Source organism: Quercus robur, chromosome 11, assembly GCF_932294415.1.
Source record: "Quercus robur chromosome 11, dhQueRobu3.1, whole genome shotgun sequence".
Classification (NCBI taxonomy): domain Eukaryota; kingdom Viridiplantae; phylum Streptophyta; class Magnoliopsida; order Fagales; family Fagaceae; genus Quercus; species Quercus robur.
Window position 1 is genome coordinate 2,229,255 of NC_065544.1, and position 17,777 is coordinate 2,247,031.

At 33.0% G+C, this 17,777-nt stretch overlaps 4 protein-coding genes across 4 annotated transcripts; 2 read left to right on the forward strand and 2 right to left on the reverse strand.

Moving 5' to 3' along the window:
* The first annotated feature begins 2,183 nt into the window (after positions 1-2,183).
* On the forward strand, positions 2,184-4,560 carry LOC126707084 (disease resistance protein RPP2B-like). Its single transcript, XM_050406691.1, has 3 exons — positions 2,184-2,669; positions 2,863-3,113; positions 4,311-4,560. The coding sequence occupies exons 1-3, from the start codon at positions 2,184-2,186 to the stop codon at positions 4,558-4,560; spliced, it is 987 nt and encodes a 328-aa protein (XP_050262648.1).
* A 3,552-nt stretch (positions 4,561-8,112) lies between these two features.
* LOC126706963 (uncharacterized) lies at positions 8,113-8,697 on the reverse strand. The gene is made up of 2 exons (XM_050406555.1): positions 8,498-8,697; positions 8,113-8,306 (listed from the first exon to the last, which is right to left on the reverse strand). The coding sequence occupies exons 1-2, from the start codon at positions 8,634-8,636 to the stop codon at positions 8,113-8,115; spliced, it is 333 nt and encodes a 110-aa protein (XP_050262512.1). The 5' UTR covers positions 8,637-8,697.
* A 527-nt stretch (positions 8,698-9,224) lies between these two features.
* Positions 9,225-10,277, reverse strand: LOC126707085 (uncharacterized). The gene has a single exon (XM_050406692.1). The coding sequence runs from the start codon at positions 10,275-10,277 to the stop codon at positions 9,225-9,227; it is 1,053 nt and encodes a 350-aa protein (XP_050262649.1).
* Positions 10,278-13,366: 3,089 nt separating this feature from the next.
* LOC126706353 (uncharacterized) lies at positions 13,367-16,788 on the forward strand. Its single transcript, XM_050405773.1, has 4 exons — positions 13,367-13,621; positions 15,916-16,035; positions 16,163-16,351; positions 16,462-16,788. Exons 2-4 carry the CDS (start codon positions 16,024-16,026, stop codon positions 16,630-16,632), a joined length of 372 nt encoding a protein of 123 aa, XP_050261730.1. The 5' UTR covers positions 13,367-13,621; positions 15,916-16,023; the 3' UTR covers positions 16,633-16,788.
* The last annotated feature ends 989 nt before the right edge of the window (positions 16,789-17,777 follow it).

Sequence of the window (17,777 nt, forward strand, 5' to 3'; positions counted from 1 at the left end):
AAGTACGCAAGCAAGAAGATAGTTTTGGATTAGCACTAACTACACATGAAAAAAAATCCGAGAATAACATAGAGAAAGTGCTGAGGTGGAGGGTAGCTTTATATGAAGCAGCTAGTTTGTCTAGATGGCACTATGAGGATGGGTATGTATCTAACACTAATCTTGTTCTTTTTATAGCTTTCAAACCTTTGAAGGTTTTGTTATGACTACTAAATACCAAATTACGAAAATATTTTTTCACGATAATATTTGCTACTACTATCTACTAAGGCACTAAGAGCACTGCTACTACTAAGACATTAAAGGCTAGCACAAATAGAAGGTTTATTTTTATATTTTTACGTGATTGGTAAATTACAAACACATGTAGTATGCGTTTGGATAGCGTCTACAGAGAGCGTTTTGCGTCTGGCGTTTGTATATCTGTGGGATCCACTGCTACAGTAGCTTCCAATTAAACGCAAAGACTAAACTGAAATGCATAGCATTTTTTTCCTTCAACGCCCGTTCTTCATGTTCTTCCTAGAATATACAATTCATGTTCTTGAAACCCAACAAACCCATCAAAACAGAAGATCAAAACCAAGACCAAGACAGAAGCCACCAATCTGAGATTAAACTAATCAAACCCATATGAAAAAAAATCAAAACCGATCAACCTATCAAACCCATATGAAACCAAAACCAAATCAAACCCATCAAATCCATATGAAACCAAAACCAAATCAAACCCATCAAACAGATCTACCCATCAAACCCACTGCCAATCAACCCATCAAACCCACCGCCGATCAACCCATCCACCACCACCGAGTTCTAATCAACCCATCAAACCCACCGCTGATCAACCCATCCACCACCACCGAGTTCCCAAATCAAGAAACTAAAACATTAGTTCTTCATAATACCAAGCTCCATGGGAGAAAGAGAGAGGAAGCTCTACCTCGTGCATATCGAAGAGAGGGAGAGAGAGAAAGAGATCAAAGTCTACTGGGAAAGGAGTGAAAAAAAAAAAAAAAAAAAAAAGATACGGGGGAAGGAGTGAAATAAAAATTAAAAAAAAAAAGCACTACAGTAGTTTAAAATTATTTGCTATAGTGTTTTCAGTTTTCAGCAAAATAAGCAATATCCAAATGGACCCCTAATGAGCTTTCATCCAATGATATTACCTTTCGCCCACACTTGTGAGAGAAGGAAGTGTGATTTAAATCAAGGCTCATCAACTTAATAGTTTGCAAATTTTCTTAATCGTTCCATTTTTAGATTATTATAAATGGGTTAGTGATGTAGGATGAAGGGGCTGCAAGTGGCATGAGGCGAAGAACAAGAAGAAGGGGTAGTGATAGAGTGTTAGGAGGAGAGAGAGAGAGAGAGGCTCAAAAGAAGAAGAAAAATGCACATTTAAGTCTCAAATTAATTATCGTCTTAAATCTATGACTATGAGTTACATGCACATTTACTTAATTTAAAAAATGTGTCACTTGTAAGTCACACATCTAATCATCTTGAATTTAGTTCATTTTTGCGTTTATATTTCCAGCTAGTCTAACTATGTTTCTTGTACTCTACAATTGGCAGTTTTCCAGAATATCAGTTTATCCAAGGAATTATTATAGTGGTATCAAGTACCAAATTAAATCGCACGAAGTTATTTGTTGCTAAATACCCAATTGGAGTAGATTCTCGTGCAGAATTCGTTGAAAATCTTTTAGATATTAAGTCAAATGAGGTTCGCGTGGCTGGAATTCATGGCCTTGGAGGAATAGGAAAGACTACAATTGCAAAAGCTATTTATAATAGAGTTGCTGATCAATTTGAAGGAAGTAGCTTCCTAATGAATGTCAGAGAAAATTCAAGAACAGATTGTAGCATAATCAAACTACAAGAGCAACTTCTTTCTGAGATCTTAGGGAGCAAAGAATTTAAGGTGCACAGTACATTCAAAGGAATCAATATGATCAAGGAAAGACTTTCATGTAAAAAGATTTTTTTGATTCTTGATGATGTGGATAAATTGGGCCAAATGGAAAATTTTCTCGGAAAATGCGATTGGCTTGCTAATGGAAGTAGAGTTATTATAACCACAAGAGACAAACATGTGCTAACCACTCTTGGAAATGATCCTTTAATCTACAAGGTTGTGCAATTGGATCGACGTGAAGCTCTTCAACTCTTTAGTATGCATGCCTTCAATAAAAACGAACCTGAGGCAAATTATTTACTTCTTACAAATCAATTCACATGGCCTTCCATTAGCTCTACAAATCATAGGTTCCGATTTGCGTGGAAGAAGCATACGTGAATGGGAAAGTGAATTAGAAAAGTATAAGAATATTCCAAACAAAGAAATTCAAAATATACTAAAAGTAAGTTTTGAAGGATTGGACAAAAATGAACAAGATATTTTCCTCGATATTGCATGTTTCTTCCAAGGATTGTCCAAAAATTACATTGTGGATATCTTAGCTGCTTGCAATTTATATCCGGATTCTGGTATTTCAAAACTTATTGATAAGTGTCTCATAAGTGTTGGATTTGACAATTTATGGATGCATGACTTGCTACCACAAATGGGTAGAGATATTGTTCAACAAGAATCAAATGTGCCTGGAAATTGTACAAGGCTATGGTGTTATGATGATGCTTTAGAAGTTCTTACAGAAAATACGGTATAACTTCTTTTTCTTCTCTTCTTTTTTAAGCAAAAAAATAAAATCAATATATATATATATATATTTTTTTTTTTTTATGTTCAGAAAATATAAGTTTATCATTAACCTATTTTGTTTAAAATTTCAAATTGTTATGATGTTGACAAATTCTATTGTGCAATGTTTTCCACCCAATGCTCTATCCAAACAGGATTCAGATAAAATTCGAGGCATAATGTTGTGCTTCCATAAACCAATAACAGTGACATTGGCACCTAAAGCTTTCAAAAGGATGAGAAATCTCAAATTTCTTTTAGTTGATAATGTGCACATTTGTGAAGAACTTAAATATCTCTGCAACGGATTAAAGTTCCTTCAATTGCCTAATTATCCTTTTCCCTTACCATCCAATTTTTATCCTCAAAAACTTGTTACACTTGAGATGCCACATAGTCGCATTCGGTTAGAGAACTTATTTAATCAAGTATGGTTTTCTTTAAAAATTATGTTCAAAATTTTTTAATTTAAAGTTTGTTAAGCATAATTTTTTTTTCTACAAGAGTTTCAATTCCAGAATTTGAAAAGTATCAACCTCCGTAAATGTGAGTCTATTACAAAATTACCTAATTTATGTGCCCCAAACTTAGAGAACTTGGACCTTTCATTTTGCAAAAATTTAGTTGAGTGTCATGAGTCCATTGGATTTCTTGATAAGCTTCAAGAATTGCGTCTTTCTAGTTGTGAAAAACTTCAAAATTTTCCAAGCCATCTCACGTGGAAATCTCTCGACACTTTGGATATTTTATCCTGCTCAAGGCTTGATTTTTTTTCCTTTCCTATTTGCCGAATGGTGTCTCACTTGGTCTATGGACATAATTAGGGTTCATGGTTTATACAGCTATTGCTGTAAAAATGTTGTAGATCTTGAAGATATCATCTATAAATTACCACCGCCTGAGATACTATTTATATATACTAGCAAATTGAGACCTTGGTGTGAATATAATACTTTTCCAAAGTCATATGCTTTTCTAGATCTAAGCAATTTTCAAAATCTAGATCTGAGTAATGTTGGAAATCTAATTGAATTAGATTTTTTGATGAAGTCTGATTACTTTCTTGTATTGGAATGTCTATATTTAAATGAAATCAATATTATTACCATCCTGGAAAGCATCACTAAGTTTACTAGATTAGAGACACTTGGAATAAGATGTTGTAAGTATCTTCTGGAAATTCCAAAGCTTCCACGATCTATAAGAATAGTGTATATACTAAACTCCCATTCGCTACATCCACAATCATCAGACAGATTGTTCAGTCAGGTGTTTCTCTCTCTCTTTCATTCAATGTTATATAGAAACACTCTTTTTACCTTCTCGAAAATACATTATTAAATTTGTTTGAATTTGATTATTGCAAACAATTTGGAGAATTTTGGCAATCACGATACGAATATGAACTTATACTACCTGGATCAGAGATTCCAAAGTGGTTCAATCATCAAAGTGTTGGAAATTCCATTTCAATTTAGGTTGGTCGTCATTATGATTATCTAAAATTTTATTACTGTGATGTTTTAGAACCGAAATGGCATGATACTGTTCACGTCTCCTTGAAATTTAATGGGATAAAGTTCATTAATTTGATCCCTTACAGATTCAAACAGATTACGGATATGACGTGTAATCATGTATGGTTTTTAAAGCTATATGAAAGTCCCATCGATTCAAAGGACTTAAATCAATTTGACTGGAATCGTGTGGAGGTTGAATTTGGAGCTGCTGTATCTGTCCACTTGTTCAAAATGAAAGGGTGGAAGGCGTCTCTCCCCAATGTGGGATTGAGCAAATTCGTGCGGGTGGGACGTAGGTTGATCCTTGCCCATCCTAAAGAGAACAATATCTGATTTGGGGCAGATTCACACTTTGTACTTTGTTGTTTGTATGTGTACCGTCACTTTTCAGTTTTCACAATTCTCAAAACTTACTGTTATGGGTTGCTATTGTGCATAAATTTTTTTATGCTTTGAAGTCTAAATAGATGTACTTGGCCAACAATTAGCATGTAAGTATGACCATATAACTCTATGCCACCAACTATCTTCTTTTGTTTAGGTTTTTTTTTTTATACTTTATTTCTTGTTTTCTTTTTAGTTTAAAGCAACTTTTGATAATTTTGTTGTTGTTGTGTACAGTGTGAGTGTGTGGCATTGTTTTTCCTTTGGGTTTTAACCATTTTGTTGCTTTGAATTTGTCTGTTGCTTTAGGTTTTAGCTGGCCTTAACTTTACTGACAATTATAAATTAATTTGTTTGTTTCTTCCAATGCTATTGGCTATGAAATATTGATTTTGAATTATAATGGCGAGTTTAATTTAGACATATGCCTTTAAAAAGAAAATTACATATTCAGGTTATGCTTTCATAAACTTAATTTTTAAAATTTTTTTATTTGACCCTGCAATTTGACTGATGACTCACTGGTTGAACTAGTGACCCAGCTCATAAATCAAGTCAACGTCTGGTATGAATTTAATAACCATGCGTGAAAGTGAAATGTGACGAAACAAATCAACTTTAAATTGTTGGAAGGAAAGCTGAAACTGTGTAGGACCGTTGGTTAGAGAGATTGCATAACGGAGACTTTGAGGAAGAGGGATTTCTTACTTTCTAGGAATTTATGTTATTTCACTTTCAGATATACATATATATATATATATATATATATATATATATTTTTTGTGAATTTTAAAAAATTAATTATTAAATTTCATGTTCTTTATATTTTTAACATGCATATTAAATTTCATTCAAATCAGATGTTACTTATTATTCGATCTATAAACTTTTTTTTTTTTATACACAATTTTAAATCACAAAAACTTGAAATTTTAAATTTTTTTAATGACATAACAATTAATTTTTTTATTTTATTAAAATTTTGTAAGCATGGAGGATATAATAAGCACATGTAATCTAGATGCTAGAATTTTAAAATTCACACTTAATATAAAGACATATAAAAAATTTGAAGGGTTTCTTTCCAAACTAGTTTTGAAATAAAATTTGTTAAAAAATAACGGATACTCTATAAAAAAAATTACTAGAATCATTGACAATTGATACTCTATCTTCTATATATTTGTTAACATGAATAATACTAGAGATACAAACTCTTTTACAAAAAAATTTACAGATTACTAATGTGGTGATTGATTATTGGTAAATAAAAAGTGATAGTAATAATAAGCTTAGACAAAACCAATAAGAGATTGATCACATCAACATTTTATAAAAATATTGTAAAATAATTTGTAACTATAGCATTACTCTTATTAATGTTATTAGAAATTTAAAATCAATTAATAATTATGTCAAAACTATTCGATCTTAACACAACTAATTTATCTCACCTTTCTTTTCTCCAAAAAAAAAACAAAAAACAAAAAAATCTCACCTTTCAAGTTTCTTATAAGAATCTTCCTACACGTGAAAGTGAAATGTGATGGAAAAATCAACTTTAACTTGTTGGAAGCAAGGTTTTCAGACCCGGACCGTTCATTGAACCATAAAAGGGAGAGGTTCAAGGGTTTTGAGGTCGAACCGAGGTCAAACCGTGATGACGTCATAATTAATTTAATAATTATTTTAAATATATATAAAAACATTAAATTAATAAATAAATAAATTAATTAACTAGAATAGTCTAATTCATTTAGAAAATGAAAATGTTGTTCACATTCCCCTATATTTCAGTTGTGTTGTGCAATCCAAATGAACATTGTTATAATTTTGTCAAGCCTGCATTTACAAATTACAAGTATGTGAGAAAATAAATTAAGAAAAGAGAGAGATCATTATTCTTAAAAAATGCAATCCTCAAACAGCACTTAAAAATATAAGTGGGAGTTCAGAGTTTCAATAGGCTGCAGTTTGCCAACAGTGTAAACAATGCTTAACTTAAAGTTTAAAATATTATTTTAAAAAAAAAAAACTTTTAATAATAAAAACCTACATCCACAAGTATACAAACTTTTATTTAGAAAACTTAAAGCCACTTCCAAGTATCTGTGCAGAGTCTTTTAGTTAATGATTGTTGAAACTTTCACTAAATAGTAAAGCAGCATTTATAGCATAAATTTCGCAACTAATATTTCCATAATTAACTACACCAAGAAAAATTCTCACAATACCTGTTGAAACAGAAAAACAACTCCAAAACTAACCATAAGAACCCTCATGAAACACCCATAAAAAGCCCAAAAAAACCAACCAAATCCCTCTGTAAAACCCAACCAGTCCCAGGAAATTTCACAACCAAAATCCCAGCAAAACCCACTGAATATATCACCAAAAACAGCCCCCATGAACCCATAAAAATTCACAACAATCACCAAAAACAGCCCCCACGAACCCAGAAAAATTCACAACCAAAATCCCAGCAAAACCCACTGAATATATCACCAAAAACAGCCCCCATGAACCCAGAAAAATTCACAACCAAAATCCCAGCAAAGCCCACTGAATATATCACTAAAAACAGCCCCTATGAACCCAGAATTTTCACAACCAATCACCCAAAATGAACCTAGAAAAATTCAATTAAAACCTCATTGCAAACATAACACAGGACACGAAATTCGTAGCCAAACACCATAGGAAATCAACCAAGAAAAATTCTCATAATACAACTACACATTGTGTACAACCTTGTTTCTCATAATAATGTTTTCCAAGTTATAGTACACAAACATAATACAAAATATAAAATACATAGAAATTATCTCTAAAATGTTACAGTACACAAACAGAATACATAGAAATGTTTTCCAACCTTCTTACAAAAAGACATAGAAATTATCTCTAAAATACAAAATATAACTTCGAAGTTCAAACATAATTATCATAAATCATAAATCATCAATGTCCAAATCATCATGCTCATCATCATTCCCTGGAAATCCAGGAGGAGGGCCAACAGGTTGTCCAAATGTTCCCAAATCAATTCCTTCAACCTCACTGCTATCATCTACAGATTCTATACACAAGGTTGAACAAAATAAAAAGAAAAATCATAATAATGTTTACACAAGCTTAAAAAAATAAAAGAAAAATCAATATAGGTTATTATATTTTTTTTACATATAAACTAACCTTCAATATTAGAAGAAGGCCCTGCACTTGCTGGATATGCACCCTCTTCATAAATTGCATTCTCCAACTCTTCATAATTAAGATATGGGTCTTCCTCTTCCACAAATATCCAAAAATCAGTTTTGTCGATACTTGCATAATCAATGGGGTCAAAATTAAACTTTTTGTTGTAAAGCCTGCATCATAAAATGTCATGCTCATTATTGGAATTTGAACATAATTAGTAACTAACAATTACATTAAATAAATGACTTTTTAAAAATTAATATAATGACAAGATATAGCATTTAGTTACCTATGTTTCAATCACAAGTTATGATGAACAAACACAAGATCATTGAGCCTTTGATGCTCCAATCTATTTCTCCTCTTAGAGTGTATTTGGTCAAATAAACTCCAACAACGCTCACATCCAGAAGAAGCGGAAGTTTGGCTAAGGATTCTAATTGCCAATTTTTGCAAGTTTGGAGCATCAGCACCCCACAACTTCCACCATTCATCTAATTTTCATAACACAACGTAATCTAATATTAATTAACATAAACATATAGTCCAAGACTAGATTCTCAACATATAGTATTAAAGTAATTAGATTCCCAACTACATTACTTGAATGCAACACTAATTACTTGAATGCACAGTATATCCTTTAATAAACATATGGTATTAAAGTAAACTAATTACTTCTCACCTGGATGAGTGGTTGTGCTTGTTGACAATGCAAGCTCTCTATCAAAGCTCCCAATACGGTCTCGAAAATATTGGGTTTCCTTAATTACCTTCTCTTTGTCACCATCATATTTTGTCCCAATATAGTCCAAAACAGCCATATGTACTGCTGGTTTCCGGCAAAAATTCTCCTCATTATATTGAAAAGCAGGATTTAACCAATATGCAGCAGCATGAAGATCTTTATGCAAATGTTTGTCCCAACGGTTTTTTATAATTGAGGTGTATGGCTTGTACAAGTGCTTCTTCATTCGGAAGATCTTCTTGATTCCCAACCGTGCTCTATGCATGCCCTCATACACATATCCTATTACAGGCCTTTGATCAGAATCAACAATCCGTAACAAACGAATGAGCGGCGATGAAATCTTGACAAGAACATTAATATCATCCCAAAAAAAATTATCTAAAATGATAGAAACTACTTCTTTTGCCTTTGACTTTCTTGCCAATCTATTGTCCACAAAGAACTTGCTAGTCACTAAGGCTTGCAAGTCATGCTTATGCACATGAAGACTTCCAAATGAAAGAAAAGTAGTAGCAAATCTTGTTGCTCCTACACGTACAATATCTGTCCAACCAAGTCTCTTCCTCAACCAAGCAATCAAAGCTACATAATTATAAATAAAAACTGTAACTTTGGATGCACGTTTTTTAAGTCTCTCCACATGAGGCATGTCTCCCATATCCTACAACACAAGATTCAGGCAATGTGCTACGCAAGGAGACCAACTAATGGTCTTATACTTTTCACACAACAATTTACCAGCAGATACATAATTGGAAGCATTGTCGGTAACCATGTGAACTATGTTTTTTGGACCAACCCATGTAACTACTTCATCAAACAGTTTATATAAGTTTCTAGTACTCTTCACAATATCTGAGGCATCAACTGATTTTACAAATACCATTCCCCTAGGACAATAAACAAGGAAATTAATCAATGACCTATGTCTAGTATCCGTCCAACCATCAGCCATAAGTGAACATCCAACTTCTGCCCAATGCCTACGTTGTGACTCAACCAACAACTGAACCTCTTTCTTTTGATCCCTCAACAAAGGGACCCGTACAGCATGATAAGATGGACCTTTGTAGCTAGGACCAGCAGCAGCTACAGCATCAATCATCTTTTGGTAGTACACTGAATTGACTACATTAAAATGTATGCAATTATCATACAGAAACCTTGCAATAGCCATATCAGCTTGCCTCACCCTTTCTTTACTTTGGAACACACTTTTAAGACTAGGTTGAGCTCCTGGAGTAGTTCTTGGAGCAAAATAATTATCCACCGGATTTGTACCCTTTCTTTTACCTAAAACAAGTTTTTTAGGCAACCCACTACTATACACCTCTTGAACATCTTCATCTTCTTGTATATCACTATTTGTGGAAGGCACACTAAACATTTCTGCTTGTCGTTGTTTTTCAGCTTTTTTCTTCAACTCAAACTCCTTCACATATTCCAACATTTGGTATCTCACATCATGAGAAACCTTTTTACATGATCCAATATCACCTTTTATCCCTGCAAGGTGTTTTTTCATCCTATTAATACCCCCACCTTTATATGTTTGCCTACAATACATACATGTGAAAGTATTTCGTCCCTTCTCATCCGCCCCAAGGCTAAAATGTTCCCAAGCCGGATCAACCTTTTCCCTTACTCTAGAGCTAGACTCCATTACATTGGAATCAACTTCATGTGATGGAGTAGACCCGATCTCTGTTTCCATTTTAATCTAAAAGACTAAACAACCAATCAAACACACATAGACCCATCAATTTTTGAAATACAAATAGTCAAAGAATCACAACTTCATACACAAAGTCAAATTAACAAACTAACATACACAAAGTCATAGAGTCAAAGAATCACAAATTGATCTATAGGTGCTAATATAGAGAGAATCATAAACTAAGCCAAATTGTTTACCAAGCACAAAATAAAATGAAATGAGAATCCAAACTTTAAGTCTCTCTCCAGCTCTCAAATTCCCCGATCAACCAAATGTGGGATATAAACCCATTAACTTAGTCCACATATAAGTACAGCCAGATAGAATTAAACTCAATCAGAAATTCCAATCCTGTCACATTCCAAACTCTTACTACTTCATCACAAAACTCATCAGAATATCGCAATTCAGGTCTAATGCAATAACCAAAGACAACCCACTAAAGGAGAGTTCAGTCCACAATTCAAATCAATCATACCCATACACAATTCAGCATAGAAAGGAGAATTCAATCAGCTAAACTGAACAAAAAACATAAGTAATGCCAAGAACACAACTTTTTTTCTAAAACTACAAACACGATCTGTTGTGATTGGAGCTACATCACTTTCACAAAGTGCTTCTTTTCATAACCAAAGAAGTCCACAATCCAAGTCAAATAGTAATGCTAAGGACACAGCATTTATAGCTTTATAGCAACATTTTACTACAACTCCTAAGTCCTAACATGATCCATTGTGATTGGAACAATATAACTTCTACTAGGTTCACAATATGCCATGTCAGCCATTGTGAAAAATATTGTCCCTATGCCATTTCTGATTCCAATAACACCAATCATAACATGCCAATTCTTAGTTGCATCACTAAGACTTTATATTCTATTATTCAAAACAAACAGCCAATCAAATCCATACCCACATTCATCATAACAAGAAACAAAAACAACAACAAAATTTCCAAATAAGTTAAAAACCTGTGTTCCATCGTGATGCTTTCAGTCCATTCATACACGATATGGTCAAGTTTGTTGTTCAAAATAAACCATATCTTCCAAATCAACAATGCTTTCAGCAAAAAAAAAAATCAACAATCATCATCCACAATCATCCACATTTTCAATTGACCCAAATCATCAACAATCAACTTGCAAAAATTAACAAAGAAAAAACAGATTAGGGGTAATAAAGTACCAAACAACGGCGACGGCGACGAGGCACAGAGTGAGCTGTGACGGCGACGAGGGAGAGAGGCAGAGATGAGCGTGAGTGAGTGAGCTGCGATCTGGGCTGACTGCGATCTGGGCTGAGCTGCGACGGCGAGAGAGTGATTGAGACTTTGAGATCAAACAAAGGTGGAACGACGGCGATCTAGGCTGAGCCAGAACGGCGGTGGAACAAGGGTGGAACGGCGGTAGGATTTAGGGTGGAATGACGGCGATCTGGGCTGAGCCAAAAGAAGGGTGGAACGGCGGTGGAACAAGGGTGGAACGGCGGTAGGATTTATGGTGGAACGACGGCGACAAGGGATAGAGGCAGAGACGAGAGAGTGAATGAGAGAAGTGAGGGTTTCGTGTGATTGAGAGAGTGAGGGTTTCGGAGTGTTCTGGAGAGAGGGTTAAAAAAAAAAAGGTTGAACGACGCCGTATAGGAGGGGAAAAAAAAAAGGCTGGAACGACGTCGTTTTAAGGCAGAAGTAATGCACCCGTTCAAACCGTTTGAACTGCCCACGGTTCACAGAACCGGACGGTCGGACCGCGGTTCAGACGAGTTCATGCTTTTTTCGCATGGAACGGTTCCCGGGTTTTCCGGTCGGACCGTACGGTCCGGTCCAGGTTTAACAACCTTGGTTGGAAGGAAAGCTGAAACCGTGTGGGACCGTTGGTTGGAAAGATTGCACCAAGGAACTTCAAGGAAGAGGGATTTCTTACTTTTTAGGGATTTATGTTATTTTACTTTCAAATATATATATATATATATATATATTGTGGATTTTGAAATTTTAATGGTTGAATTTCATGTTTTTAATATGTATATTAAATTTTATTTAAATAAGATATTATTTATTATTCGATTAATAAACTTATTTTTTATACACAATTTTAGATCACAAAAACTTAAAATTATAACTTTTTTTAATGACATAACAATTAATTTTTTATTTTATTAAAATTTTGCAAGTACGGAGTATATAATAAGCACATGTAATCCAGGTGCTAGAATTTTAAAATTCACACTTAATATAAAGACATATAAAAAATTTGAAGAGTTTCTTTTCAAACTAGCTTTGAAATAAACTTTGTTAAAAAATAATTGATACTCTATATAAAAAAAAGACTAGAATCATTGATAATTGATACTCTATCTTCTATATATTTGTTAATATGAATAATATTAGAGATACAAACTATTTTACAAAAAAAAAAATTTACAAACTGTTTATGTGGTAATTGATTATTAGTAAATGAAAAAATCTATATCTATATATATATATAAAAGCAGAAGCTGAGAGAAAATGAGTTCCTAAAATTAAGGAGGTAATGACAAATAGGAAAAGTTCCTACTTAAAATTCAAACATGTGTAACTTTAAAAAGCGATACATTATATTGTTTTCAAAATGTTAACACCGTTTGGCTGTAATTTTTTATATTAAAAAAAAAAAACTGTTAAAAGAAAAGAAAAAAACGTAGAAATTTTGAAATATCTGCCTTCTCTTCAGACTACTTAACATTTGCTCTTTCTTAAAAAAACAAAAGAAAAAAATAATAAAACTACCAATTTTGCGATACAGAGAAAGAGAAAGAGAAAGAGAAAGGGAAAAAGGGAAAAACCTACTCTCTTCATATCAGTCTTCTTAACTTTTTTCCTCTCTAAAAAAAAACCCTAGCCATACTACGATAGAGGCGATCTCTTCACATCAAACTCCGCTAGGAGAAAAGAAAAGAAAAAAAAAAGAAAGACTTGCGCCACACTGGAGATTCGATTGATCATCGCTATCCCCTTTTGAGTTTTCCAGGTACGTTCTTCTCTCTCTCCCTCTCCCTCTCCTTCTTTCTATGATTTTTTGTTGTTTTGATTCGGTTTTGAAACTTCTCTGTGATTTCGGGATAAGTTTCTTCTGTTTCCGTCAATTTACGGAATATTGTAGATCTGTTTTGCGATTAAAACCCTATCGATCTTCTCTTCAGACTCTGCGAACCAGTGGATATTCGTACGGCCGGCCGCTGCCATACCCTGCCGGGTTAGACCATCACAATCGGCATCCGTCAAAGCTAAATACGATCAAACGCCCCATAGGTTTTGAGATACGGAGTTAGAGATTGGCGCTATTTTGACGAAAGGTACGCATCATTTCTGTTTGTTCATTCTACTTTTTTTGAGTGCTTTGTTGTGAAAATTGGACGAAATATACGCATCTTTTCTCTGTGTTCATTTTTCCCCTTTTGGTACTTTGTTGTGAAAATTGATTGTTCAAATCTCTGCAGGAATTTTCCTGTATAATTTCGTTTAAGAACTATTGTTCAAATCTCTTACTGCATTTTATGCCTAAACACTACTGAAGTGTTTGCTATAAGCAAAATCTGTGTTTCATATATTTGTGTTTTCTGTTTTCCAGAGCCACATTAAGGGATTGGTTAATAGAAAAATCCTAAGAATTAGTTGATATATTAGCTCCTATAGAATGGTTTACCACCCTACCCTTACTAACCTAATGTGCCTTTTATGCCGTACAATATTGAGTGCTACAGTCAATTTGATTGGGGTGGTTTTTCACTGATTTTAAATAACCATTAATCAATTTAACAACGTAAGGCAACAAAGCGAAAGAGATATCTAACCATATTTGCACTTCCCAATGGTGTAGACTGTAGAAGAGTCTTTGTGTCCTTGCGTGCAATGCAGCAAGATCATGTCACTTTCCAGTTCATTGTTTTGTCAGCCTTTTTTATCCATTGGATAGATTGTCCCCATAATGTTGCTTGCAATTGAAAATCTCAGGCTTTATTGATAGTAGTTTCTGCAGTATTTTTATTTATTTTTATATCACTGGATTAGGCTGTCCTAAGATGGATCAATTTTAATTGGAATGAAAGGCATGCTTGGCCTATAAGAACTCCCAACTTTACAAACCAGCCTTTCACAAATGGTACAGCTCAAAGCTAAAAGGGCATCGTAATTTGTGTATATTTTATATATATATATATATATATATATATATATATATATATAACTACTACTAGATTTATCCCCCGAGCACTTCCTAAAGGAATGTCACAAGCATTTATTGGCTGGTGAATATGCTTCCCTTAATTCAACATCATTGGCTGTCAAAGTTGCAGAGTTCCATATAATACTATGCTACATTTACCAAAACAAAGAATCTAACTCTAGATATACAGGTATAAATCCATCAGCTCCATTTTTTAGTAAAGCCACATTGTCTCAGCATATATATAAAGAAATTCCAATTGATGTAATCATGGGCCTCCTCTAAATCCAGCTTACATAATACTCCTGGTATGGCAAATTTCAAACGAATCAGTTCGAGTTGTAGTCTAATTACGTTGCAGGAAAAGAGTTAGGGGCCTTTTTATAAATATGAGAGCTCGAATTCAAACAAATCCTAATCCTTTTATTCAGTAAATTCTAACCCTACATGTAAGTTTGTAATTATTGTAATAAAACTTGAACCAGTGAGTGCCAAATGACTAAGATGGACTCTCAACCGAATGGGCCTTTTAACTGATGCAAGTCCTTAGGCATTAGTGGAGGTCTTCCAAAGAGGCCCTTTATTTGATGCAATGCAACTATTGTGTCACAATCATACTAATCTTTTGTTTCATAGTGCTTATTGTTTATTTATTTATTTTTGTTAACATTTAGAGTTATGTTTGGATGTGCTTTTGTTTTAAATGCTTAGCAGAGATTGATGGGGTAGATGGCAATGGCAAGGCCAACATTTGATTTTTTTTTTAATCGTTTTAACTTTTATTCAGTTTTAAAATCAATTTGACTTCTAAAGTAAATTTGTAAAGTCAATTCAACATTAGATATTTGGCTTTTAGTTTAACTATTATTGGTTTCTAAAGTCAATTTTGTATTTTAAGATTGTGATATGCTCCCAAGAATTTGTGTATTTGATTATTTACCAGCCATTTCAAAGTGAACAATTTGCAATGTTAATGGCTATTCTGCCATTCTGCAGAACAGGGGATGTAGAAGTAGGTATGTAACATTTAGCTTCCTTTATCTAATTCTTTATTGTTAGCTCACCAAAAATGTAAATATACTTTCAAACCATTAATATTGAAACATCTCATGCTTTTATTTTGTTGCTTTGTTGAGAAACTGTAATAGGCAGTACAGTCGTAATTGATTTTCTTACTCCCTGAAGAAATATCTTCTAAGAGTGGGCCACAACTTTACTTGCAATGTTAACGCTGATTAGTGTTTGAGTGTCTTATATGGCACACTTTGTACTTCTTCCTATTTGTTTATTAGTCTTCTATTATTTCTGTTAATTGTTTCTTCTAACTTATCTTATTTTAAAATGTTATTTTATTTCATATTTTTAGTGCATATTGGCATGACCAGCATGAAGATTTATTGAGTTTTTTTTAATGCCTGTTATAAGTGTTGAATACAAGTCCAAGTACAAGATGAAACCGGATCAACCACATTCATATTGTTTGACAAAGGAGCTGAGAAAATTATTGCTAAAACTGCAAAAGAACTTGCAGAGATGCAAGAAGAGGTAATTTCATATATAAATGTCAGCCCTATATATTTATTTTCTGAAAACTGAAGTTTTAATACTTTCTTACCAATGTTGCATGTATATTTATATATATTGCTAATTGAATGATACTTTATTTATACAGATGTTGAAATTAGATGAGAATACTTTACCAAAAGAGATTCAAAAAATAATTGGCAATGAATATTTGTTCCAACTGCATCTTGATGAATATAATTTGAAGTATGGAAAAGAAAATTACACGGTCTCAAAAATTTTGGAGATGGAAGTTTTACATAAGCAAAAAGACTCAAGTAAAGTTGAAGAACATCAGGTGATTGAAATATACTTACTTCAACATGCTTATTATATGATTCAAACATTAGTTTACACATAATATACTTTACATATCTAATAGATACATAACAATGCAAATTATTGCAGGAAACAATGGAGGAAATTGTAAGAAAATCAAGGAAGGACAAGTACATAGCCAATCAAAAAATAGAAATAGGAGAAACATCTGTTCAAAGACCTGAAAGAATGCCGCTCCAAATGCTTCAAAAACGTCCAAAAAGTACTAAGCAAATTGCTACAAAGAAGAAAAAACACTGAACTCTTTTGTATATACTACCTTACTCTACAAGTCTTTATGTATTTCATAGTATTGCTAATTATTATTTTTTTAACTTTACAAGACCAAACTGAATGTACTGAATAAAGCTGACAGATTAGAACAGCGTTACTATAAAATGTAATTATGTTTCACAATTTAGTATGTTAGACACTGTGATGGCCCAAAATGGTTGATTTCAAAGTGTATAAGCTGAATGAAGAATGTAGACAAAAGGATTTGCTTTATTAAAATAAATAGATTTTCCCCTATTGTTTAGTTATTGTAAAGTAAAAAGTTATGTGTGTCAACATAGTGTATATAATTGTACTATGGCTGTTTCAATCAGTTATATATCTGCTTGAATACATCAAAATTTTCCTTATAATGTCAATTGTGCTATTATTACTTATGAATTGCTTAATGGAACACTATGGAGTTTTACCTAAGAAATATGATAAGTTAAATAATTTCTCTTTCTATTTCTTTTCCTCTCTTCCTTCTTTTTTTAAAAGAAATATAAAGATATCTAATTCTTACAACTTTATTACTTCTAATGAAACCATTTTTATAGCTTTACATAGTAGAGTTGTAATGACTAAGAGTCTTAACAATATATAATATATATTTAAAGCAATTACCTGTATTTTCTTCTACTTATGAGATTTTAAATGATCCCGCGCATCGCGCGGATTAAACACTAGTGATATTAATGATGGGATCTAAATAAAAACTAATAAGAGGTAGGCCACATCAACATTTTATAAAAATATTATAAAATAATTTGTAATGGTAACATTACTCTTATTAATATTATTAAAAATAAAAAATTAATTAATAATTATGTCCAAACTTTTCAATCTTATACCCAACTAATTTATCTCACCTTCCAAGTTTCCAATTAGAATCTTAGTACACGTGAGTGAAATGTGAAGGAGCAAATCAACTTTAACTTGTTGGAAGGAAAGCTGAAACCGCGTGGGACTGTTGCTCGATTACCCTGTCTAAGTCACACTCATCTTCAAAATGGAAGAACAAAATGTTTTCGCCCAGGTCCTTGATCTGGAAGTCCTTTTCCGATCTCCACAGTGGTCGAAAAGTGCGCGCGACTGATTCCACATTCACAATTCGCTTCGTCAAGAACTTT

Excerpts from the sequence above, each read along its gene's own strand:
- LOC126707084 (XM_050406691.1), top strand. The coding sequence starts at position 2,184 with ATGCCTTCAATAAAAACGAACCTGAGGCAAATTATTTACTTCTTACAA. Across the intron at positions 2,670-2,862 it reads AAGTTCTTACAGAAAATACG|GATTCAGATAAAATTCGAGG; the intron begins GTATAACTTCTT and ends CTATCCAAACAG. Across the intron at positions 3,114-4,310 it reads ATGCCACATAGTCGCATTCG|ATTCAAACAGATTACGGATA; the intron begins GTTAGAGAACTT and ends GATCCCTTACAG.
- LOC126706963 (XM_050406555.1), bottom strand. The coding sequence starts at position 8,636 with ATGGCTGTTTTGGACTATATTGGGACAAAATATGATGGTGACAAAGAG. Across the intron at positions 8,307-8,497 it reads AAGCACAACCACTCATCCAG|ATGAATGGTGGAAGTTGTGG; the intron begins GTGAGAAGTAAT and ends TATGAAAATTAG.
- LOC126707085 (XM_050406692.1), bottom strand. The coding sequence starts at position 10,277 with ATGGAAACAGAGATCGGGTCTACTCCATCACATGAAGTTGATTCCAAT.
- LOC126706353 (XM_050405773.1), top strand. Across the intron at positions 16,352-16,461 it reads GTAAAGTTGAAGAACATCAG|GAAACAATGGAGGAAATTGT; the intron begins GTGATTGAAATA and ends AAATTATTGCAG.